The 25,305-nt window shown below is 38.2% G+C and overlaps 1 protein-coding gene across 2 annotated transcripts in view; it reads left to right on the top strand.

Moving 5' to 3' along the window:
* SMC1B (structural maintenance of chromosomes 1B) overlaps nucleotides 1–25,305 on the top strand; it is a 69,608-nt gene that overhangs the window by 9,981 nt on the left and 34,322 nt on the right. For both annotated transcript variants that reach the window (XM_019018720.3, XM_055375376.1), the window contains exons 5-12: nucleotides 1,080–1,318; nucleotides 4,303–4,561; nucleotides 7,169–7,309; nucleotides 8,891–8,973; nucleotides 9,834–10,041; nucleotides 13,757–13,942; nucleotides 16,614–16,793; nucleotides 20,056–20,202. In XM_019018720.3, the coding sequence (XP_018874265.1) occupies nucleotides 1,080–1,318; nucleotides 4,303–4,561; nucleotides 7,169–7,309; nucleotides 8,891–8,973; nucleotides 9,834–10,041; nucleotides 13,757–13,942; nucleotides 16,614–16,793; nucleotides 20,056–20,202 (1,443 nt within the window). The remainder of the gene's footprint in view (nucleotides 1–1,079; nucleotides 1,319–4,302; nucleotides 4,562–7,168; nucleotides 7,310–8,890; nucleotides 8,974–9,833; nucleotides 10,042–13,756; nucleotides 13,943–16,613; nucleotides 16,794–20,055; nucleotides 20,203–25,305) is intronic.

Below are 25,305 nucleotides of genomic sequence, written 5' to 3'. Positions count from 1 at the left end.
CTCATCTCTACCAAAATAAAAATAAAAAACTTTGCCTGGTGTGGTGGCACACGCCTGTCTTTCCAGCCACTCAGGAGGCTGACACAGAAGGATCTCTTGGGCCCAGGAGGTCGAAGCTACAGTGAGCTGTGATCGTGCCATTGCATTCCAGCCTGGGTGAGAGAGCAAAACTCTGTCTCAAACAAACGAACAAACAAACAGGATCAGGGATAGTCTGTCTTATTTTCTGCTATATTCTCAATGCATAGACCAGCGCCTGGCACATAGTAGATACTCAATACATATTTGAAGAAGTAAATGAAAAGTGGATGTTTCTTATTAGTGATGTTTCTCTGTGTCTTCATGTTTTCTAATATGTATACATGTCCTTGGTTTTGTTAGTGGAAAGGAGTGGCAGCAGTGGAAGTCAGACTATAATAATCACAATATACTGAACTGCAAAATTTAAACATTTTAAGGACAGTTAGAACGAAACAACTTCCTAATTGTTTTTTACAACATCCTAGTGGATAGCCTGTTACTTTGAATACTTCCAATATTGATTAGGAGCTCCTCTTGAGGTAGCCTGTTCCTTTATTTCTTTAATAGCACAAATGTTAAGGAAATTATTATTTTTCACATATAATTTAGCACTGTAAGAGTCCTGTTTTATCGGTAGAAAAACTACTTCCTGTAGTAGGAATTTTTCCTGGAGTCATTGAATTTAAAGTTACTAGCACCTTATAAGTCATATCACACTCTTCTTTCAGTTTACAAAGGAGGAAGCTGATGCCAGAAATACTGATTGAGTTGTGAAACTCACAGGTCCAGACAAAAGGGACCCAGGCTAATGCATGCCACTTCGTTGTTCTCATCATCATACCACTGAGCGCAAGAACACAAAATCATTTGCTGGTGTATTGGGTTATTTAAAAAGTATATTCAGAAACCCTCGCCAAATTATGCTACTTTTGGCAAGAACATTATGTCCTAATAAATAAACATTCATTAGTTAATTTGTTGGTATAGTAGTTGAGTTTATGAAAGGCCAACTTAAATATACTCCCTTTTAACTGCTGTTGAATTATACTCTTTTATAGGCAGAACGTTACCAGAGTCTCCTTGAAGAACTGAAAATGAACAAGATACAACTGCAGCTTTTTCAACTATACCATAATGAGAAAAAGATTCATCTCCTGAACACCAAGTTAGAGCATGTGAATAGGGATTTGAGTGTCAAAAGAGAGTCTTTGTCTCATCATGAAAACATAGTTAAAGCCAGGAAAAAGGAACATGGAATGCTAACTAGACAACTACAACAAACAGAAAAAGAATTAAAGTGAGTTTTTAGAAGTAGATATTAACAGTTGGGTTATATGTAGCTTGATAGAGGGAATAATATAAGTGACACTTTGAAAATTGATTTTAAAAATAAGCTTTTTACTTTGAAATACTTTTAGATATACAGAAAAATTATAAAGATAGTATAGGCCAGGTGTGGTGGCTCATGCCTGTAATCCCAGCACTTTGGGAGGCTGAGGCAGGTGGATCACGAGGTAAGGAGATCGAGACCATCCTGGCTAACACGGTGAAACCCCGTCTCTACTAAAAATACAAAAAATTAGCTGGGCATGGTGGCAGGCACCTGTAGTCCCACCTACTCGGGAGGCTGAGGCAGGAGAATGGCATGAATCTGGGAGGTGGAGCTTGCAGTGAGCCGAGATCACGCCACTGCACTCCAGCCTGGGCAACAGCGTGAGACTCCGTCTCAAAAAAAAAAAGGTAGTGTAGAATGGTCCTGAAGTGGTGGTGTTTGTCTGGGGTAATACCCGAGGTTCATTGCCTCACAGCAAGGAAATCAAGGACGCAGACACACAAGGAGTGAGGTTAAGAGTGGGTTTAATAGGTGAAAGAAAGAGAAAAGCTTTCTCATGCAGAGAGAGGGGCTCCCAATTGGGTATTCTGGTCCACAGTGAAGTACAGGCGGTTTTATAGATGAGCTTGAGGAGGCAGTGTCTGATTTAGGGCATGAAGGGTTGGTCAGATCAGGTATTCCATTTGCATAGCACGTGAAGAACTGCTTAGGACTAGATGTGCCATTTGCATAGTGCACAAAGAAGCTGGCCACCCCACCCTAATTTTTTATTATGCAGATTCTGTACCTGGCTGGCGCCATGTTTGCCAGCTTTTCTACTGTACACGTGGTGACAAAGAAAAGGGAAGATGGAGCCTTCATGTTGAACATAGCTGGCTTCTGAGTACCCCTTTTCTATTGGCTCAGCTGCCGGCATTCACTCGTGCAAGCTTCCAGCTTGCTTATGTACCCCGTTTGTAGCCTAATTTTTCAGGCTCCTCTTTGTTAGAAAAGAAATGATTTTGGGGCTGCTTTTCGTTAAAAGGGAAGCTCTGCTGAGGACTCTCTTAACCTTCACTATCTGCCTAAATAATTTATTTTTAGCTCCTGTATCAGTCCCATATTCCCAACACTCAGTTTCTCCTATTATTAACATCTTACATTATTATGATACATTGTCAGAATTAATAAACTAATATTGATACATTAACTAAAGTCCATACTTTATACATATTTTCTCAGCTTTTGCCTAATGTCCTTTTTATGATCCAGAATACCATATTACATTTAGTTATATGTCTCCTTAGGCACCTTTTAGCTGTGACAGTTCTTGTTTTTGATGAACTTGACAATTTTGAGGAATATTGGTCAGTTTTTTTATAGAACATCTTTCAATCCGGATTTGTCTGATGGTTTTCTCATAATTAGACTGAAGATACAGACTGTGGGGAGGAAGCCCACAGAAGTAAAATGTCCTTCTCATTATATTCTATCAGAGTGTCAGTGTATTATATATGTTACATGACATTTATCATGTACTATATCATATGTCATATCAACATGGTATCACTGTTGATGTTGACCTTGATCACCTGACTGAAGTAGTGTTTGTCATGTTTCTCCTCTGTGAGGTTATTTTTTCTCCCTTTTCATACTATAATCTTTGAGAGGAAGTCACTATGCTTAGCCCACACTTAAGGAGTAAGGAGAGTTATGTTTTACCTTGAGGGCAAAGTATCTACATGATTTTTTTGGAATTCTGCACAGATTTGTCTCTACTTAATTATTTTAAAATTAAATTAATTGTTATTTGTTTACATCAGTATAGATTTGTAGATATTTTACATTTAGAGTTATAATCCAATATTACATTGTTGATTTTGTTGCTTAGATCGTTCCTGCTGTGGCCACTGAGAACTCTTTGAGTTGGCTCCTGTGTCCCTTTGAAATATTCTCATTACTGTGATTTTTTTTTTGGAGCTCTTCCTTACTTTCTAGAAGATAAGTATCTTCTACTGTCATCTTGTATAAGCCAGTCCAAGCATCAGCTTGCCCCAGCTTGTATGAGCCTGCCCCAGGCTCTCCAAGGAACCCTGGTTCCTTTTATCAGAGAACGGTGTTAGGAACCAACATCTAGGTGGTAGGTGTGTTCGTTGCTACTGGAGTGTCCTTGCTTCTAGGCTTTCTCAGCTGTTGGAACTAGGAAATACCTGTGTATACTATTTATACACATAGCTATAAATATTTTCATATGTGACCATCTATATTAAGCTAAACATGAGTTCATATTGATGTCTCCCAATTCTAAGCCATTACCACATTAATCATTCTAGCCTTCTCTTGCTTATCTGTAACCTCCCACTTCAACAATGGGAAATCTGGCTTCTACCATCTGCCATCCATTTGCTTAATTGTGCATTTCCAGTAATCACGTGTAATAGCGTCAGAATTGTTAACCCGTACCCCCATGGAAAGCATCTTTGTAACTACAGTATAGTACTTATGTACAATTCTTTTGTTTTTAGTCTTACAGACTCCACTCATTTCTAGAATTAGGTCAGCATGTTTTCCTTCCACCCCTTCAGTAAGGCTGTTTCTACATTTATAATAAAGTTAGATTTTTTATTGCATTCTACATTCCATCTAGGATCCCTTAGCCTCCTGAGTGATTCTTTTTTAATTTGCTTACATTAAAGTTCATCCTTGGTGCTGTAAAGTAATACAGGTTTTGGCAAATTCATAGTGTCAAGTGTCTACCACTACAGTACCACTCTCAAAAGTGACCGTGTGCTTTATTCATCCCTCCCCCTGACCTTGCTCAACCTTTGGCAACCATTGATCTGCTTACAGTCTCTGAAAAGTTGATTTTTAGGATTTCTTTTTTAAAGTGGTTTGATCAAAACAACTTCTTCCCTTTATATATTAAAGAAATGAAATTTTCTTTAAAGCAAACATTTTTCCCTTTTCAGATCGGTTGAAACCCTTTTAAATCAGAAGAGGCCTCAGTACATTAAAGCCAAAGAAAACACTTCTCACCACCTTAAGAAATTAGATGTGGCTAAGAAATCAATAAAGGACAGCGAAAAACAATGTTCTAAACAGGAAGATGATATAAAAGCCCTGGAGACAGAGCTGGCTGATTTAGATGCTGCATGGAGAAGTTTTGAAAAGCAGATTGAGGAAGAAATTTTACATAAAAAGCGAGACATTGAACTGGAAGCCAGTCAGGTAAAAAAGGACAACTTAGGGGAAATCTTATGTTTCTATTATTTCAGCTTCTTTGAATTAGAAAAAAATTTAAAAGATGACCTCTCTGATATTTTAAGAGATTATCCTCAATGTAAATTGTGGGGATTTAAATTTTTCAGCCTGTATACAGAACTAGATTTATTTATTTTTAATTTTAATTTTGTAGAGAGAGGGTCTCGCTCTGTCACTCAGGCTGGAGTGCAGTGGCATAATCATGATGCAGGATTTTTTTTGTTTGTTTTTGAGATGGAGTTTCGCTCTTATTGCCCAGGTTGGAGTGTAATGGTGTGGTCTTGGCTCACTGCAACCTCCGCCTTATGGGTTCAAGCGATTCTCCTGCCTCAGCCTCCTGAGTAGCTGGGATTACAGGCATGCGCCACCATGCCTGGCTAATTTTGTATTTTTAGTAGAGACGGGGTTTCTCCATGTTGGTCAGGCTGGTCTCAAACTCCCGACCTCTGGTGATCCACCTGCCTTGGCCTCCCAAAGTACGGGGATTATAGGCGTGAGCCACCATGCCCGGCCGATGCAGGATTTTTCTCAGTCACTTTGTCAGCCAGAGACCCTCAGTTGGTGACGCCCTTGCCCAGGCCTTGCTTGGTCCCACGTTCACTGCAGGAGACACCCTGTCAGCCTGCCAGGCCGCACCTGGCCTGCACTCTGGCGCGAATCCCACAGCTGCCACGACTGCTCACTCAGCCCCCAGCAGAAGAGGGTGTGTGAGCGAGCAAGTTTAGTTTCCAGCCAGCTGTTCCAAGTACCGGCACAGAAGCAGGCTTCATGTGGTGCTTGGAGCTGGACCAGGTGTGTTGCAAGCCACTTCCACAGTGGGCTCTGGCGCCCAGATGAGGGGAACACAGTGGCACCCAGGCAAGGGTGCTCGTGACCCCAAAGCCCCAGAGGGGGTGTTACAGTGTGCTAATCAGCTCTTTAGTCCTTTCTGCAGCCTGAAGGATGCACGTCCGAAGGCATGTTAACAGCTCTGTCAGCCTCTTGACCCACTCTGGCCCTCAGCTCCGGGGCTTGCTCGGCCCCACCACTGCTTCCTGTCATGTGGGGCAGCTGCCCTCTGCCAGCAGAGGGCAGAGGGCCACAGTGTTTCAGCCTTCTGTGTACCCACGTTCAGTGGGTCCTCAGTTCTTGTCCTGTGTCTAAGAAGAATGAAGCTACACTGGCAATCGAAGAGTGAGGAAGGCAAAGAAGAATTTTATTGAGCTATGAAACAGCTCTCAGCAGAGAGGGGGTGCAAGAGGTCATCCACTACCTGAAGTCAGGTGGTTTCTCCCCCAGTGTAGCTGGGTCTGGGGCTTTTATGGACTCAGAATGGAGGAATGTGTGCTGATTGGTTTGTGAGTATGCAAAAAAAGGCTAAAACAACGGCACCACCCTAAAGTGGGTACAACAATGTGAAAAACCAATTAGGGAAGGGTAGGTGTATGTAAAATAGGTGAAGGGTAGGGATCAGTCAGAGGTAAGCACACCAAACAGCAAGAGAGTTTCTCAGTCTTGTCTGTGGATTTACCCAGCACTTGTAGCTAGGCTTTAAACTGTCTTTGGCTTGAAGGTCAGGTTTCACTGGGGACCCACCCCTGTCTGTCTAGGATTTGTCTGTCTCCTGCTGCTATCAATCATAGTTCACTGCAGTGTCACTCCTGGGCTCAATTGATCCTCCCGTCTACAGGCGCATGCTACCACACCTGTCTAATTTTTAAATTTTTTGTAGAGATGAGGTCACACTGTGTTGCCTAGGCTGGTCTCAAACTCCTGGGCTCAAGTGATCCTCTTGCCTCGGCTTCCCAAAGTGCTGGGATTACAGGCATGATCCACTGTGCCTGGCTTAAAAGACTGTTTAAAATAGAGCAACAAAAACCTCTATACTAAGGTCTCTGTCCAAAAATCTTAAAAGAGAAAGGAGAATCCAGAGAAAATGATATATTTTTTTCTACTCATATAGTCATAATTATTTTGGTATATATAGTCATAATTATTTTGGTATTTGGTATATTTGTGATATAAGATTATCATAAAATTGATAAAAGAGATAAATCATAAAAATGTGGTTGTTTGTCGATTACATGTTTTTGCCATCTAGTGATTTATTATAATTAAATCTTGTATAATAAGTTAGAGATAAATTCATCACTGAACATTTTAAAGCACCTTAAGTAATCAGTTTCCTTCTTGTCAATTAAGTGATCATGTCTCCTCAAAGCCACATGTATCTTTAAGTGTTTATGAGAGGAAAAAATGATTACCTTATGAATAATAAGATAAACACTTGAGCCCAGGAGGCCAAAGCTGCAGTGAGCCGTGATTGTGCCACTGTACTCCAGCCTGGGCAAAATAAAAATAAATAAATAAATAAGTTTCAAATATAAATAAATAAATAAATAATAAACAGTTTTTTTAAAGGAAGCTTTCATGCTCACATTATTTTACCGGGGGAAGGTGGTCGATTATGATTTAATTTATATAAAGCAAGCTTTTGGGAAGATTAATTATCTTCTAGTACAGGATTTCATACAAAGAAATTTGCTCTCATGCTTCTTAAGGTGAATTAGCAATTTTTCAATACTGTTTATGCAGCTGGATCGTTATAAAGAACTTAAGGAACAAGTAAGAAAGAAAGTAGCTACAATGACTCAACAACTGGAAAAACTGCAGTGGGAACAGAAGACAGATGAAGAAAGACTGGCATTTGAAAAGAGGAGGCATGGAGAAGTTCAGGTATCTTGGGTTGTATAGTAATGATTTAGAATCATTCTTAATGAAATTTTATTTCCTTTTTGTACCTGTCTCCAGAATGAATCTCCTTAACCTTACACTATACTGTCTCATTTCATTTATTTCATGATTTGGCAGATGAAGATACAAATATAATAGCCATAATCTGTGATAGTTCTGTGAGTAGAAGAGGCATTTTGTGCAAGGAGAAAAACAAAGGTGGTAACATAGCAGGAATTACTTTTAAAACATTTGTATAATTGTGTAATTGATATGTTATAAAATTATACACTGATTTATGAAAATACACATTGGACATTTTTGCCTTTGTACATGCTAGTTTCTTTTTGGAATAACCTATTCATCTTTACATGTTAAAATCTAGAGTTACCAACACCGCAAAGCCTTCCCTGGCCCTCCTTTTCTTTATATCCCAGCTCCTAAAAAAGCCAAAAATAATTTCTTCCTCATATAACTACCTATTATTATTTGATACGGAGTTTCGGTCTTGTTGCCCAGACTAGAGTGCAATGACGCGATCTCGATTCACTACAACCTCCGCCTCCCAGGTTCAGGCAATTCTCCTGTCTCAGCCTCCTGAGTAGTTGGGATTACAGGCATGTGCCACCATGCTTGGCTAAATTTGTATTTTTAGTAGAGACAGGGTTTCTCCATGTTGGTCAGGCTGGTCTTGAACTCCTGACCTCAGGTGATCCATCCTCCTCAGCCTTGCAAAGTGCTGGGATTACAGGCCTGAGCCACCGTGCCCAGTCAATTTTTTATCTATATCTAAGGGCTTTTGTCAGATCGCATAAAAATTAAAATTAATTGGTACCTCTCTACTGGACTGGAAGCTTATTAAAGGCAGGATTCTAATTGTGTCCATTGTAAACCTTGCACTTAGTAGATGTCAATAAGTGTTGGTTGAATTGCTGTTGTCTTTTGAATACAAAAAAACAATAAGAAGAACACATGTAGTTGCAGACAGATGGAGAAGACTTGTGGTAGTCTCCAGTTGGATTTAATGATAAAGTGAATAGAACAAAACTTTCCCGAAATCCTCATCCACAAGGCTATTAGTTGCCCTACAGGTGCATATATTATTATAACACAAAACCACTCTACTATAATTACTTATTTAATTGTCTGTCTCTCCTACCAGACATTAGTTCTTTGAGGGCAGGGACTCTTTCCTGCTTATTTCTGTACCTCTAGTTCCTATCACATGGTAGCCAGTGAATATATTTAGATTGTTGCAAAAGTAATTGCAGTACTTTTGTACCAACCTAATATATTTGTTCAGTACATTAGTTAAGGGGTAAGAACTATATAGATATTTGAAAATAATCTCCTTGAGGTTTGAAGTTACAGAGAGAAATCGCTAGAGATCAAATATCTAGCAAATGGTAAAGATTCCGGAGTTGAACCCTGATCTGTAATTTGCTCTGATAAGTGTTTTCATATAATTATATTTGATATCTTTCAATTTTATAACAGCTTATAATATTATAGTAAGTTCTAGGCATGTAATTTTGTTGGTTTGGAATTGCAGTAATTGATTTTAGATTTTATTTCCTCTTTTAGGGAAATCTAAAACAAATAAAAGAACAAATAGAAGATCATAAAAAACGAATAGAGAAGTTAGAGGAGTATACAAAGACATGCATGTAGGTAGAGTAAAAAAAATTTCTTGCAGCAATTTTCTTTTATTTTTTGAGAGAGGGTCTCACTCCCATCGCCCAGGCCAGAGTGCAGTGGCGCAATCATGGCTTACGGTAGCCTCAGCTTCCGGGGCTCACATGACGCTCCTACTGAGACTACAGTAGTAGTAGTAGTCCTAGCTGAGACTACAGGCACATGCCACCACACCCAGCTAATTTTTTCTATTTCTGGTAAAGATGGGGTTTCACCGTGTTGCCCAGGCTGATCTTGAACTCCTGGACCAAGCAATCCACCCTCCTCGGACTCCCAAAGTGCTGGGATTACAGGTGTGAGCCATCGCACCCCTTGCAGCTTTCTTATTTATGTATTTCTTCCTTTTTTTTTGAGACAAGGTCTCACTCTCACCCAGACTGGAGTGCAGTTGCGTGATCATGGCTTACTGCAGCCTGCACCCACTGGGCTCAAGTGATCCACCTACCTCAGCCCCCTGAATAGCTGGTACTACAGGTGTGTGCCACCACACCTGGCTAATTTTTTTTTTTTGTATTTTGTAGAGACAGGGTTTTGCCATGTTGCCAGGCTGGTCTCAAATTCCTAGACTCGAGCCAGCCACCCACTCAACCTCTCAAAGTACTGGGATTACAGGAGTGAGCCACCTGGCCCAGCCACATTTTTCAAATCAACAAAGAATGAGCAAAATCTTTTTTGCCCATGTTTGGTGTCAGGTTTATTGCATTTTTTACCCTTTAAAAATTGATAGAGCACTGCTATATTCCCCTGCAATGCCAGACAAGAGTATGTTGTACCTGGTAATTCCTAAATTTTGGTTTATCATTTTGCTGTATAATTTGTTGTTATTTTGCAGGGATTGCTTGAAAGAGAAAAAACAGCAAGAGGAAACCCTAGTGGATGAAATTGAAAAAACAAAATCAAGAATGTCTGAAGTTAATGAAGAATTGAATCTTATTAGAAGTGAATTGCAGAATGCTGGGATTGATACCCATGAGGGAAAACGTCAGCAAAAGAGAGCAGAGGTTCTGGAACACCTTAAAAGACTGTACCCAGATTCTGTGGTAATGAGAATGAATAGTTAATTTAAACAAAAAAAACTAAGCTTTCCTGTTTGCTTTCAACAGTATCTTCTCATTTGGGATTAGAAATATTACCATTATTACAAAGCAATATTATTTCAGACATCTTTAAGTTTTGTGTTTGACTCTTTATATTTAAAATGTGACAGTAAATAATTAGGGTAAAACTTCCAGTAGTAGCTGTAGATACGTAATTATTGGAGAGAAGCTTGACATGAACATAGTACCCAGAAAGTTCAAATTGTGGCCAGTATCCCCAAAAGGACCTGGATGCTGTGAAGTACTCTGAGCCACCCAGACACATAGCCTCAAACCTCATGTTTTTCATGGTTTTATTTGTTTTTGAAATATTTTTTCAGCAGACATCATTGGCATATTTTTATTCTGTAAGTATGACTGTGCATCTGGTATTGCTAGTGTATTTCATTAGCCAAAATACAGTATCACTTGTTGCTTGGGGTGCCAGCATCACAAGATTATTTCCTTTTGTATCAGGGTGGCATCTGATCCTCTTGTCCCTAACATCAGTGTATACTGTGCAGTCCTTATTTTATGATATGGCCTATTTTCAGCATTTGAGACTGGTAACCACTGCTCTATTTTGAAACACCTACCGGCCAGGGCAGTGTCTCACGTCTATAATCCTAGCACTCTAGGGGGCTGAGGCTGGTGGATCACCTGAGGTCAGGAGTTTGAGACCAGCCTGGCCAACATGGTGAAACCCCGTCTCTACTAAAAATGCAAAAAATAGCCGCACATTGTGGCAGGCGCCTATAATACCAGCTCCTCAGGAGGGTGAGGTGGGAGAATCGCTTGAACCCAGGAGGCAGAGTTTGCAGTGAGCTGAGATCACACCATTGCACTCCAGCCTAGGCCACAGAGTGAGACTCTGTCTCCAAAAAAAAGGAAACATCTACCATTGGCCTCCATATCCACACTTTCATGGTTTTCCTCCTATGTCTCTGGCCACCCATCTTCATCTCCTTTATAGCATCTGTTTTGACTTTCTGACTCCTAAATGTTGGTTTCGACTTCTGGGTAATGATGGAGGAGTAAATCTAGGTCACAAAATCTAGATCCCCCAATTCCTATCCAAGTGACAAAAACTAGTGAAACACACACACACACACACACACACACACACACACACAACTAGTTAAAAAAAAATCGACCTGATGCCATAAACTTTAGAAAATGGTGATAATCTAGGATTTAAAAAAAAAAAAAAGTATTGAAGTATAGCATTGCTTTTTCTCAACTCCACAGAAGCTGAACTGATAAATTGACTAATTCCTGAGAATTCTCACCTAGTATTCCTTGATCTAGCAAGAAGCAAACTCACATGTATGTGTTTCCTTTTCCTCTTCTAACTGGAGAGAGATTTAAAAACTGGTGAACTGGGTGCCTGTAATCCCAGCGCTTTGGGAGGCCGAAGTGGATGGATCACTTGAGGTCAGGAGTTTGAGACCAGCCTGGCCAACACGGTGAAACACTGTCTCTACTAAAAATACAAAAAATTCAGCTGGGCGTGGTGGTGCATGCCTATAATCCCAGCTACTTGGGAGGCTGAGGCAGGAGAATTGCTTGAACCCGGGAGGCAGAGGTTGCAGTGAGCACCACTGCGCTCCAGCCTGGGTGACAGAGTGAGACTCTGTTTCAAAAAAACAAAAATAAAAAAACACTGGTGAATTGGGGAACGTGAAGCTCATATGCTCTCTAATGGAAGTGAAGACCCAAGTTCTCACTTACTAGGGCTTTAAAATTGAGAGGCCATTTTGAAGCCCTCTCTTCAAGATGGGATTTGTCCTCCTCCCTCAAAGTAGAAGAACCTTGGTATGGGATATTAATTAAAAACTCAGACGAGAGAATTCAGGTACTTAAATGAAGTATGTTCTTTAAAAGTCTTAGGTGAGTTCTCACTTGCCCCTACCATCCAATCCCTTACAAGAAAGTAAACAGAATAGGAAATACTTATTCTATCAACTGTTGCTCAGAGGAGGTAATTGTCTCACTTCTGTGAGAAAGGGAATTAATAAAGTTATCCACCATAGCAAATCAAAGATCTGAACAGAGTTACTCACATTAAACATAAGCAAAGTGAAAAGAATCACTGTGGCAGCTATAGGTACATATAATAACAACAAAGAGAAAGAAACTATTTTAAAACATTTAGAAGTCAAAGAGCCCAGTCTAGAAGGTTACAGAACAAAATCCCCATAAATGTTTTGCACTATGGGCAATTTAATAAGAACTTGAATTTATAAAACTAGATTCAAATATGAGGTAAAACAATAAGATAAAAAGGAAAATATAAGCTGTGAAAACAAATCAAGAATAGGCATTATTACTGAATAATTATAGTTAGCATGTAAGTAATAAATAACATAGACAAATTAACAAATTAGAAGCATTAATAGCAAGAAATACTAATAAATTAGAAGTAGCTGCCAGGCGTGATGGTGTGCGCCTATAGTTTCAGCTACTCGGAGGCTGAGGCAGGAGAATACTTGAGTTTGAGACCAGCCTGGGCAACATAGCAAGACCTCATCTCTTTAAAAAAAAAAAAAAAGGTAGCAAATAATGGATTACACAGCTGAAAATCAAATTATTGACCCTGAAGAAAGGCCTGAGATAATCACAAATTAATGGAGAAGAAAAAGTCAAAGATATTTAAACAGCAAAGACAGTGATGGTTTATCATAGGAAAATGGTATTCTTGAAGTAGAACCTAACAAACGGAGGAAAGAGTCCAAAGATACAAAATTAAACCTTCAGATATTCTAGAGACCACTGATACATGATGCTTGACATTCAAACATTTTCTAGTAAAGTTTTTGAACTTCAGTCTAATTAATTCTTGACCATTCTTCAGGTCTCAGCTCAAGTAACACTTCATGGAAATCCTTCCTAGACTTTTTTTTTTTTTTTTAAGATGGAGTCTTGCTCTGTTGCCAGGCTGGAGTGCAGTGGCATGATCTCGGCTCACTGCAACCTCTGCCTCCCGAGTTCAAGCGATTCTCCTGCCTCAGCCTCCCAAGCAGCTGGAACTGCAGGCGTGCGCCACCAAGCCCAGTAATTTTTGTATTTTTAGTAGAGACAAGGTTTCACCATGTTGACCAGGATGGTCTCGACCTCTTGACCCCATGATCTGCCCGCCTCGGCCTCCCAAAGTGCTGGGATTACAGGCGTGAGCCACCACGCCCAGCTGGAAATCCTTCCTAGACTTCTTATACCAACCTGGTCCCTGTTAAATATTTTCAGAGCACTCTCTGTCAGTGTCTAGCTCCATTTTGTACATACATGTGATTATTGATTATTTATGTCTTCCTCACTAGACTGAAAATTCTGTGAGGTCAGAAAGTATCTGCTTTGTTCATTTATGTTTTATCCAGTATCTAGCTCAGTATCAATAGGTCAGGGAATAAATGAATATTATTTAATTGTGTAGTTTTAGAAAATATTTTAATATTTTGGTAAGGCTAGTCCCTCTTTGTTACTCTTTTTTTAAATGAAGTGTTACATAGCTAGATGGACATTGCATAATGAAACTTAGGTCTATTTGAATAAAACTCTTAATTATGATGTAATTTTATAAAATTAGTTTTTGTCTGCGCTACTTTGTTACATTAGAAAACAATGAATTATATATTTCACTCTAATATATCTGTTTTTCTCTCCTTTTTTGAAACCTGCTAAGTTTGGAAGACTATTTGACCTGTGTCATCCTATTCATAAGAAATACCAGCTGGCTGTTACTAAGGTTTTTGGCCGGTTCATCACTGCCATTGTTGTAGCCTCTGAAAAGGTAGCAAAAGATTGTATTCGATTTCTGAAGGAGGAAAGAGCTGAACCTGAGACATTCCTCGCTCTAGATTACCTTGATGTAAGAACTTTGTAATGCCTGGTATTTATAGTGATAAAAATCTTGTCTTTTAAAGAATGATCTTATTGCCTAAAACTATGATAGTGATAGAGAAAAATTGTAGCTTGGATGCCAGTTAGGCAATCATTTAAATGGCTGGTGTTAAATATATTGACAAGCAAAGAATAATATCAAGTGGCTACTCTCTTTCTTGACATCATACCATTTCTTCCCTATCTAGTTTTTACAGAATTCTACCTTTGATTTCATTGCACTAGCAGTGCACCACTCTACCTATTAGCCAGCAATATATTCTGTCCTATATAGCAAAGTATAGGAAATGGATAAGACGTATGGTCTGTTGGAAATGCCAACTCAGCCTCAATTGTAAATGTTTGACCCAGTGTGTTAGCTCTTTGTGGAAAAGGCTAAATTTTGAGCCTTGAGGTATGTATTGAGATACCTTAACATATCCTGAGTCTAAATTCATGAAGCAGGAACTCTGTCATATCATGATTGATATCCTTCAGTGATTTTTCATTGACTACTCAAGAAAATATTCTCTTTGGTTCACCAGTCAAGACCCTGAATTGCAGGCAGTCTGCATAATAGTTAAGAGCACATGCCTTAGAGCTGGACTGCTCTGAGTTTGAATCTCAGCCCTACTTCTAATTAGCTGTTACTTAATATAATGTTAATTTTTCTTTTTTTTTTTTCTTTTTTCTTTTTCTTTTTTTTTTTTTTTGAGGCAGAGTCTTGCTCTTTCGCCCAGTCTGGAGTGCAGTGGCGCGATCTTGGTTCACTGCAGCCTCCGCCTTCCGGGTTCAAGCAATTCTCCTGCCTCAGCCTCCCAAGTAGCTGGGTTACAGGTATGTGCCAGCACGCCCGGCTGATTTTTTTTTTTTTTTTTTTTTTTTGTATTTTTAGTAGAGACGGGGTTTCTCCACATTGGTCAGGCTGGTCTCAAATTCCCGACTCAGGTGATCCGCCCGCCTCGGTCTCCCAAAGTGCTGAGATTACAGGCGTGAGCCACCACGCCTGTCCTATTCTTAATTTTTCTGAGCATCAGTTTTCCATGTGTGGAAATGGAAGAATTAATTCTTACCTTATTGGATTGCTACAAGGAATTGTTACATGTAAAGCACCTGGCATAGGACCTGCACAGAGGAGGGGCTCAGCAAATGCTGGCTGGTGTTACTCATGGTCCAGACCTCCCTTTTGTACTTCCACACTGTTGTTACCTTCTGCTCACTAAAACTCTTTACCCCATCTCATCTGTCTGTTAGAATCCTGTTTTATTTCTCACTTGAGGTTTTTTCCAAGACAAACTCATTTTTTAAAAAATCTTACACAGAAGTGTATCAAATATAAAGGCAATACTCCTACCCCTTCATAATGCCTGATTCCTTAGTAGTAACTACTTTAGATTGCTTCCATACACTCAATTTACATAACTACATATTCCCAAATGTATATACACACACATACACACACACATTTTAGTTGTATATAAGTTTTCTGCTTTGTTTTGTTTTGTTTTATTAAAAAGTGAGATCATACTTGCTGGGTTTTGGTAATATATTGCAGACACTTTGTGATCTGTTGTAAACCCAAACTAAAGGTCATGACTAAGAAGCTCTGAAGGCTTTCCTGATCATTTAAGTCAAAAGTGTTTTGTTTGTGGGTTTTTTTTTGTTGTTTTTTTTTTTTGACAGAGGTTCACCCTTGTTACCTAGGCTGGAGTGCAATGGCGTGATCTCGGCTCACTGCAACCTCCGCCTCCCGGGTTTAAGCAATTCTGCCTCAGCCTCCTGAGTAGCTGGGATTACAGGCACCTGCCACCACACCCGGTTAATTTTTGTGTTTTTAGTAGAGACAGGGTTTCACCATGTTGGCCCGGCTGGTCTTGAACTCCTGACCTCAGGTGATCCACCTGCCTCAGCCTCCCAAAGTGCTGGGATTACAGGCGTAAGCTACACGCCTGGCCCAAAAGTGGTTTTTTAAATTCGATAGTGTTTTTCTGCTCTCTTGACACATATCTAAAATGGGCATTATTTTTCACTAGATTTTATGATTTTGAAAGTGTTTTGTGGAACACTTCCTATGCATTGTTTTATCCTGACTAGTTAATGACAGAGTTGAAACTGGAAATTACGTCTTGTGGCTTTTGATGAAGTTTTGTTTTTAAAAAATATTACCCAAACCAATGATGGGATGTAGTTCATCATGTTCTTATCAATCTTTTATGGTATGTAATAACATACTGTTTTTTTGTTTTGTTTTGTTTTTGAGACGGAGTCTCACTCTGTCGCCTAGGCTGGAGTGCAGTAGCGCGATCTCAGCTCACTACAACTACTGTCTCCCAAGTTCAAGCGAGTCTCCTGCCTCAGCCTCCTGAGTAGCTGGGATTACAGGCATGTGCCACCATGCCTGGCTAATTTTTCTGTATTTTTAGTAGAGGCAGGGTTTCACCATGTTGGCCAGGCTGGTCTCGAACTCCTGACCTCAAGTGATCTGCCCACCTCGGCCTCCCAAAATTCTGGGATTACAGGCGTGAGCATCACGCCTGGCTGGGTACATACTGTTGATCTTTTGCTGCCATGCGTATATATGTTTTGTGAGAAAGAATATAATGAACATTTGGTTTTTATTTCAGTGTATGTAACATGTTAAATATTTTAAAACCCTTTAGATCAAGCCAATCAATGAAAGACTAAGGGAGCTTAAAGGCTGTAAAATGGTGATTGATGTCATAAAGACTCAGTTTCCTCAGCTGAAGAAAGTGATTCAGTTTGTGTGTGGAAATGGTCTTGTTTGTGAGACTATGGAAGAAGCAAGGCATATTGCACTCAGTGGACCTGAAAGACAGAAAGTAAGAAAAGAGGCTTGGATCACACCTTTGGATAAGTTGAAGTAGTATTTATAAGACTAGCATACACAAACACACACAAATATTTACATATGCGTTTTATATGTTCTTTTTTCTAAAGAGAACCAACATAGAACCTAAGGTGGTTATGGCTTCAGTGGTTTTTATGATGTTCTGTTGAATTTAGGAAAAAAACTCTTATAGCATTTCTCAACATCATAAATTCTAATTTTGGAAATTAGATTTCTTTTAATAATATCTTAAAGCAGTTAGTTGTTGTTGTTGTTGTTGTTGTTTTAAACCTTATATGGACCCTGGATATGGTACCTGTGGTTTTGAATACCAGGAAAGATTTTGGGTATTTATTTTACAATGTGGGGTAATTCTTCCATACTTTAGTGGAGATACTAACTGTCCTTTTGCATATTCAAGGTTTAACATATTTGAATTTCTAGAAAACACAATTGAAATGAGATTACTAAATACAAGTATCTTGAGGGAATAATTTTGGTCTTAAAAATAAGTACTATTTTACTCTCAGTGGAATAGAGAGTATTTAGTTATATTTGTATTTAGTTGAGCAATGTTAAACTCAAATAATCTGACATAGTTTTTTTTTTTAAAACTACATTTATGATGAAGTATCACATAATGCTTAAGGGTATAAGCTATAAAGTAAGACCAGTGATGCTACTTACTAACTAATTATGTGACTTTAGGGAAGTTTCTAAACCTCTAGTTTTAGTTTTCTCATCTAAAATTGGGGAAATAATATTACCTATTTTATAGGGTTATGAGAATTAAATTAAGTAATAACATGAAAAATGCTATTATAGTGCCTGGCAAATAGCTCTCAAAAACTGGTAGTAATTTTATTACCTTCTAGTCAATTAACACACTTAATCTGGAATGTCCAGAATTGCAAATTAACAAAAAGCAGGCACTTCTTAATGAGACATGAAGATTTCCAGTGTTAAATTTATTGACTTATCTAACATGATTAATTTTTCATACATTTTGGTGTTTCTGATCAATAATCTTAAGCATAATGTGATCACTGTCATTGAGTTCTACACGTTAAATTTAAGCTAGGGTAGTAAGTTATTAAGTGTTTTTCTTATTTTGCTGCCTAATTAACTGCACTAACATTGACTTTTGTATATTTGTATATTTCATAGAATTGCTATTTGAAGATTTGTATAGTCAAATTAAAGAAGTCACATGAAGATATGATTGCTTATTCCTTCATATAACAAATATTTATGGTTTCTATCTTGTTCACAGTAACATCTTTACCCCTTCAGATTGTATCTTATTTTTATCAGTATTTCAAAATTTTAATCAGATGTATCTTATTTGTATCTTAATTATATCTCAGGAACTTTGAAAGAATTTTCTCTGTGTTTTAGATTGGGTCAAACAATTGGATAGATGTCACATTTTCACAGAAATCATCTGGTGAATCATCTGCAATTTGTGCTTTTGGTTTTCTATATACTTGATACCATGTTATAGAATTTTCTTTAGTCAAACATTGCAAGTAGTATTAAATATTTTGGTTTACTTGTTTACTTATAAACTATAGTATGTATAAACTACATACAGTATCTGTAAACTACAAATATGAATTACATCAATTCTGCTAGCTATAGTTTGGGCACCATATTTTAGTGATAACTCAGTTTTTACATATTTAAAAAATTTATGTACCAAAATTTAAAAATCCTGAATCTCTTTACATGCATGTAATTATTCTATCTGTTCCACTTAACCAGAGATACAATTATTTATTTTCTTCTCCTATAGACTGGTTGGTTGTTACTCTAAAACATATATATTATAGAAAGATCTATTTATACTGTGCTCTTTTAATATGGTGAAGCAAAAAACAGACCCAGAAAAATGTCAGTAAGTAGCTGGAAAATTTGTGAAAAGATTATTTTTTCCAAAATTGCACATATTAAACAATAGTGAATAAAGTGCAGGGTACCACTTTGCTGATTACCACCTGGAATAAAATATAGTTAATCTAAAACTCTTCCTTGTATCAGGATAAATTCCAGATGAATTAGAAGTATTAATTTAAAAAGTAAAACCATAAAATTTCTAAGAGAAACCATGGGAAATTTTTTCTTTTCTTTTTCTTTTTTTTTTTTTCTGAAATGGAGTCTTGCTCTGTCACCCAGGCTGGAGTGCAGTGGTGTGATATCTGCTTACTGCAACCTCTGCCTCCCAGGTTCGAGAGATTCTCGTGCCTCAGCCTCCTGAGCAGCTGGGATTACAGGTGCCCACCACCACGCCTGGCTAATTTTTTTATTTTCAGTAGAGATGAGGTTTCACCATGTTGGCCAGGCTCGTCTCAAACTCCTGACCTCAAGTGATCTGCCTCCCAAAGTGCCAGGGTTACAGGCATGAGCCACCACTCCTGGCCTGGGAAATTTTTTCTTAATCTCAGAGACAGGAAGCCTTTTCCAATATGACAAAAAACCCGAAAGCTATAAAAGATGAATGAATTCACCTAATAAAGAGTTTCTGCATGGCAAAGACTACCATAGGAAAAATCAAAAGAAAAATGGCAAACTGGGGAAAATATTTGTAGCTCATAGTAAAGAGCAGATGTTCTTACAAATCACTATGGAAAAGAACAATAATATAGTGGGAAAATGGGCAAGGATATGAACAAACTTGTTTTCATAAAAGGAAATATAATAATTCTTAAACATGAAAATGCAACCTCACTCATATGGGAAATACCCATTAAAATTACACTGAGGTACTATTTTCACCTGTCAGATTGACCAACATCAAAATGTTTAGTAACACTTTATGGGGAAAGAGATTCTTCTGTTCACTGCTGTGGGAACCTAAATTTATACCAGTTCTGTGAAGGGCAGTTATCTCACTTGTACATTTGAGGAACTTAGCATGTAGATTAGCTTGCATGTATATGAAATGATATGTGTACAAGCTTTTTTCACTGAACCATTGTGTATAATAGGAAAAATTGGAACCAACCCGGATATTGATATAAGACTAAATCAATAATTTATTGCCTAGAATTGCTTTGGGCCTTAGTAAAATGGGTTTTATATTTGTGGTTTATTTATTGTTTGGGGTCTCTTCATAAACTAGATATTTTGTTAGTAAAGTTCAGTAAGTGCCTTTTCTCATATGTTTTATTCTTAGCTTTAAAAATTGACACATTATGTCTTTATTTGTATCTTTATGTACATTTCTCCAGGGCAAAATGTTTTTACTTTTACAGACAGTAGCTCTTGATGGAACATTATTTTTAAAATCTGGAGTGATCTCTGGAGGGTCAAGTGACTTAAAATACAAGGCTAGATGCTGGGATGAGAAAGAGTTAAAGAATCTAAGAGACAGACGAAGCCAGAAAATCCAAGAGCTAAAGGTAAATCCATGCCATAAAAGTTGTAATATACTAAGTAGAATAATTGTGTTTTTAAACTAGGTGGGTTTTTTATAATAACAGTGCCAATTCTATAGTTTAAGAGTTCAAATAATGCAGAATGAAATAAAAATAAAAAATAAAAATCTTTCCCTTACTCTCTTCCTTATATCTCAGAGGTATTTACTAAACACAGTTTGATACACAGCTTCCAGAAATTTTCTTTGTGTGTGCAAATGTATGTATTATTTTTCCTATTTTCTTTGTTTTATGATAGACTGTTGCTATAAATAGTGTTTGCAGCAAGTTTTTTGTTTGTTTGTTTTTTGTTTTTTGTTTTTTTTTGAGACAGAGTTTCGCTCTTGTTGCCCAGGCTGGAGTGCCATGGTGCGATCTTGGCTCACCACAACCTCCGCCTCCTGGGTTCAAGTGATTCTCCTGCCTCAGCCTCCTGAGTAGCTGGGATTACAGGCATGTGCCACCATGCCCAGCTAATTTTGTATTTTTAGTAGAGATGGGGTTTCTCCATGTTGGTCAGGCTGGTCTTGAACTCCTGACCTCAGTTGATCTGCCTGCCTTGGCCTCCCAAAGTGCTGGGATTACAGTTGTGAGCCACTGTGCCCGGCCTGATAGGCATTTCTTAAAGTATAACTGAGGTTGGGCATTTCCTCATGAATTTAATGGTCCTCTGTAATTTTTCCTTCTGTGAACTTCTTATTTTCTCTGCACATTTTTCTAGTACATTGTTTCTTATTTCATTACTATTTTAAGAATTATTTGTATTAAGTAAATTAGTTCTTAGTCATATGTGTTGTAAACATTTTTTCATTTGACTTTTTAGTCAGCTTCAGTTGGAATATAATTTATATACAATAGCAGTCACCCATTGTAAGTATAATTTAGTAAGTTTTGACAAATGTATGTAGTCATGTAACCATCACTGCACTCATGACATAGAACATTTTCTTCACCTCGCAAAATTCCTTTGGGTTCCTTTTACTCAGTCCCCTCTTCTGGACCCCTTGGGGCCTCACAACCCAATCTACTTTCTGTCATTATAGTTTTTCCTCTTCTAGACTTTCATATAAATGGATTCATACAGTCAGTAGTCTTTTGTGTTATGTTTTCTTCACTTAGCTTAGTATTTTTGAGATTCATGTTGTATGTATCAAAAGTTTATTCCTTTTTAATTGCTGAGTATTTCTTTCACATTGACTTTGTTCTTTTTGTCATACATGCGTTTTTAATCTTTATGTAGCCAAATTTAATCGTTTATAACTTCTGGATTTTAGGATGTGTTATGCTTAGAAAGACCAAATTCTTTCTGAAGATCACAAAAGAAGTTCAATAATGCTTCCTTCTAGTGCTTTTGTGTTTTTAACATTTATATTTTTTATTCATCTGGAATTTATTTTGATGACTGGGGATCCAGCTTTATTTTTACCAACTGACTTACCATTTTACAAAAGTATCATTTGTTGAATATTGTAATTCCCTCATTTATTGAAGCCAAATTTTACAGATGCTAAATCAATATAGAATGCTTTCAGATTATTTATTTATTGGTTCTATTTAGTTTTCTTCCTTGGTTGATTCAAGCATATATTTTGGCAAGGTTACTTGACTAATTTTCATCTTTTTCTGAAGCATAAGACTACATTTTATGTTTTAATCTAAGGTTTAGAAATATTCAGCTTTTAAAGATTTTAACAAATTTAGGCCTAGGCACAGAAAAAGTTCTGGGAAGATGCCAACTTAAAGCGAATCTTGCTTCCCATCCATGTCCATGCTAAGGTTCCATCTCTGTGTCACGACCTGAACCAGGTGGCAGCTAGGAGGGAATGATGTCTTGGGTTCTGAGGGAGGCTGCTGGGAAAAGCTGATATAGGGCTTCGTCTCTTTTGATGTGAAAAGTGCTTGGGTAAGAATCAGGACATAGCGGAATCTGGGGGTAAGTTAAACATTTGTCCCATGTGAAGATGCCTGGTCTTGAACCCCACGAAGCTAAATATTAGCTTAGCAGGAAGTTTGTGGCCTCCCTATTCCTGAGTTTGGAAGAGTCCAGGGATACCAGAGAGGTGTCTTTTCTTCTGCCTCAGGGTGGTCTCTGTCTCAGGGTGGTACTGACAGTCTTCTCTTGTAATTACTGACCCTCAGGTATAGAAAATCCTTGTGGGGTGCTGTGATTTAGGGTACTTTAATACTCAGACATGATCCTCAGTGGGCAAAGAAATACATAAACGTATCTGAGGTGTTCTAGGAGCCAGGCAATAACTTGAACAAAAAAAGTAACGGAGCATTAAGGAAATTTAGTATAGTGTCATCCTTCCCCTGCCAATCCCCAGCGCACAAAAAGATTTCCTAGGACTAAAAAACGTACTTCTGGCCAGGCATGGTAGCTCACGCCTGTAATCCCAGCATTTTGGGAGGCCAAGGCGGGTGGATCACCTGAGGTCAGGAGTTCGAGACCAGCCTGGCCAACAGGATGAAACTCCATCTCAAAAAAAAAAAAAAAAAAAGTACTTCTTTTATTGTTTGTTTGTTTGTTTTTTAAAGAGACAGTTCTTGCTCCATCACCCAGGCTAGAGGGCAGTGGTGCCATCATAGCTCAGTGTAACCTTGAACTCCTGGGTTCAAGGGATCCTTCTACCTCAGCTACCCAAGTAGCTGGGACTACAGGGGTGTACCACCAGGCCCTGCTAATTTTTTTTTATTTTAATTTTTTGTAGCGACAGGGCCTTGTTATATTGACCAGGCTGGTCTTGAACTCCTGGCCTTAAGCAGTCCTTCCACTTTGGCTTCCCAAAGTGCTGGAATTATAGGTATAAGCCACCACCTCTGGCCAAAAACATATTTCTTAACTGTAAAATGTAGTAGATGAATTGAAGGAAAGCATGTCATTGCTGAGAACCAAATTTGTAACCTGGCAGACTAAGTGGAAGAAGCTTCTCAATTAGGGTAATAAAATTACAAATATGAAGTAGGAGGAAAATAGAGACTTAGTAGATAGACTCAGGAAACTTGATGTGAGACTAATAAATTCTTGAAAGGAGGAAAAGAACACAGAGAAGGAGAAAATTAAAAACAAGAAAATTTCTCTAAGGATCAACTTTAATTGACCAGTTGAAAGGACACACAGAGTTTCATGTACGTTTGGTGGGAAAGGGCCCACAATAACACAGATCTGGGTGTAACTCCTTAACCTATAGGTTATAGAAGCAATGCTAAGCTACCTGCCCTTCAAGAAAAATTCTAAGGAATTTTTAAACGTATAAGTACGTTTAAACAAAAAAAAGGCTCTTATCAGACTGCAAAACCGGATGGGACTATGGAATAATAGCTAAAAGGAAGAGGACTACAACCAAGATATTGTTTACCTTTCGAGGATCTGCCAATAAGCAAATTCAGATTGTCATCCACGTACTCCATGTGACAAAAATACTAGAGAAAGTACTCTTAAGTGGTTGGGAGCAATAGCTCATACCTGTAATCCTCAGCACTTTGGGAGGCTGAGGCTGGTGGATCACTTGAGGCCAGGAAGGAGTTTAAGTCCAGCCTGGCCAACATGGTGAAACCCTGTCTCTACTAAAAATACAAAAATTAGCTGGGCGTGGTGGCCTGCACCTGTGAACCCAGCTACTTGGGAGGCTGGGGCAGGAGACTCGCTTGCACCCAGGAGGTGGAGGTTGCAGGGAGCCCAGATTGCGCCACTGCACTCCAGCCAAGAATTCACTCCAGAGCAAGAATCTGTCTCAAAAAAAAAAAAAAAAAGTAAAAAGAAAAAGGAAAGTACTCTAAGCAACACATGAATTAGAATAGACCTAATTATAATAAACGAATAGTGCTAAACTAACTCAGCAAAGTCAAGGAATTAGAAGTGGAGAAAAAGGTCAATGTGTTCCAAAAGTCTCATCTGTGAGGAGAGGAAGTTAGAATATTCTAAAGACCGTATGTATATTGGACGCAGGGGGACAGGAGGGACTAGAGTGTTAAAAAGTATACCAAGCTAACACAGGGACAAATAGAAAACCAATAAAAATGAGTGAAAAGAATAAAACAAAAGCAAGATGGAAGAAATGAAATTTTTGTATGTCAGTGATTACGGTAAACATGAGTAGATTTAAGTCTCCCATTAAAAGATCAAGACTCATAGATTTAAAAAGTGAGTGTTATTTACAAGAAGTCATTTTAAAACTGAATGTTGAGGCTGGGCATGGTGGCTCACGCCTGTAATCCCAACACTTTGGGAGGCCAAGGTGGGTGGATCACTTGAGGCCAGGGGTTCAAGGGATCGAGACCAGCCTGGCCAACATAGTGAAACCCTGTCTCTACTAAAAATACAAAAATTAGCTGGGCTTGGTGGCATGCACCTGCAGTCCCAGCTACTCAGGAGGCTGAGGCAGGAGAATTGCTTGAACTGGGAGGCAGAGGTTGCAGTGAGCCAAGATCATGCTGCTTCACTCCAGCCTGGGCAACAAGGCAAGACTGTCTCAGAAGAAAAGAAAAAAGAAAAAAACCTGAATGTTGAAAAATAATGGGATGCTTACCTGACAAATGCAAACAAAAAGAAAACAAAAGTAATAATATCAGACAATGTGAACTTTAAGGTTAAAAATCCTTGTGTGTAGTAAGCTTTCAGTAAGTACTTACAATTTAATTGAATAAAGAAGATTATATGTAACATAAGACAAAGATTTCCATTATAAATCTGTTTGCAGCACATAGCATCTAAATATTAATATTTAGAGTGAGACTAATTTTTTTTAATAGAATGGAAAAGATAACTCAGGAGTTGGAAAATCACTCTTAGAAGGAAAGGTTAAGTGTTTAGTTTGGTTGAATTAGGGAAGAGAATGCTTGAAACTACTTCTTAATAAAAATAAAAATATAGTGGAACATTTCAGCAGAGTGACTTCTAAGTTACACACTTTTATGCTTTAGTTTCCTCATCAGTATAATGGGGATAATAATAACATCTATTTCGTAGCATTAAGAGGATTAAGTTGGTTAATAAATGTAAATTGCATAGAACAGTAAGTGCTCAATAAATGTGAGATACTGTTAAAAATATCTGTTAAACATTTATGAAAATTGATCATATGCTCG

The sequence above is a fragment of the Gorilla gorilla genome, chromosome 23 (genome assembly GCF_029281585.2).
Source record: "Gorilla gorilla gorilla isolate KB3781 chromosome 23, NHGRI_mGorGor1-v2.1_pri, whole genome shotgun sequence".
In the NCBI taxonomy this organism is placed as follows: Eukaryota; Metazoa; Chordata; class Mammalia; order Primates; family Hominidae; genus Gorilla; species Gorilla gorilla.
This window is presented reverse-complemented; position numbering and strand designations above follow the sequence as displayed.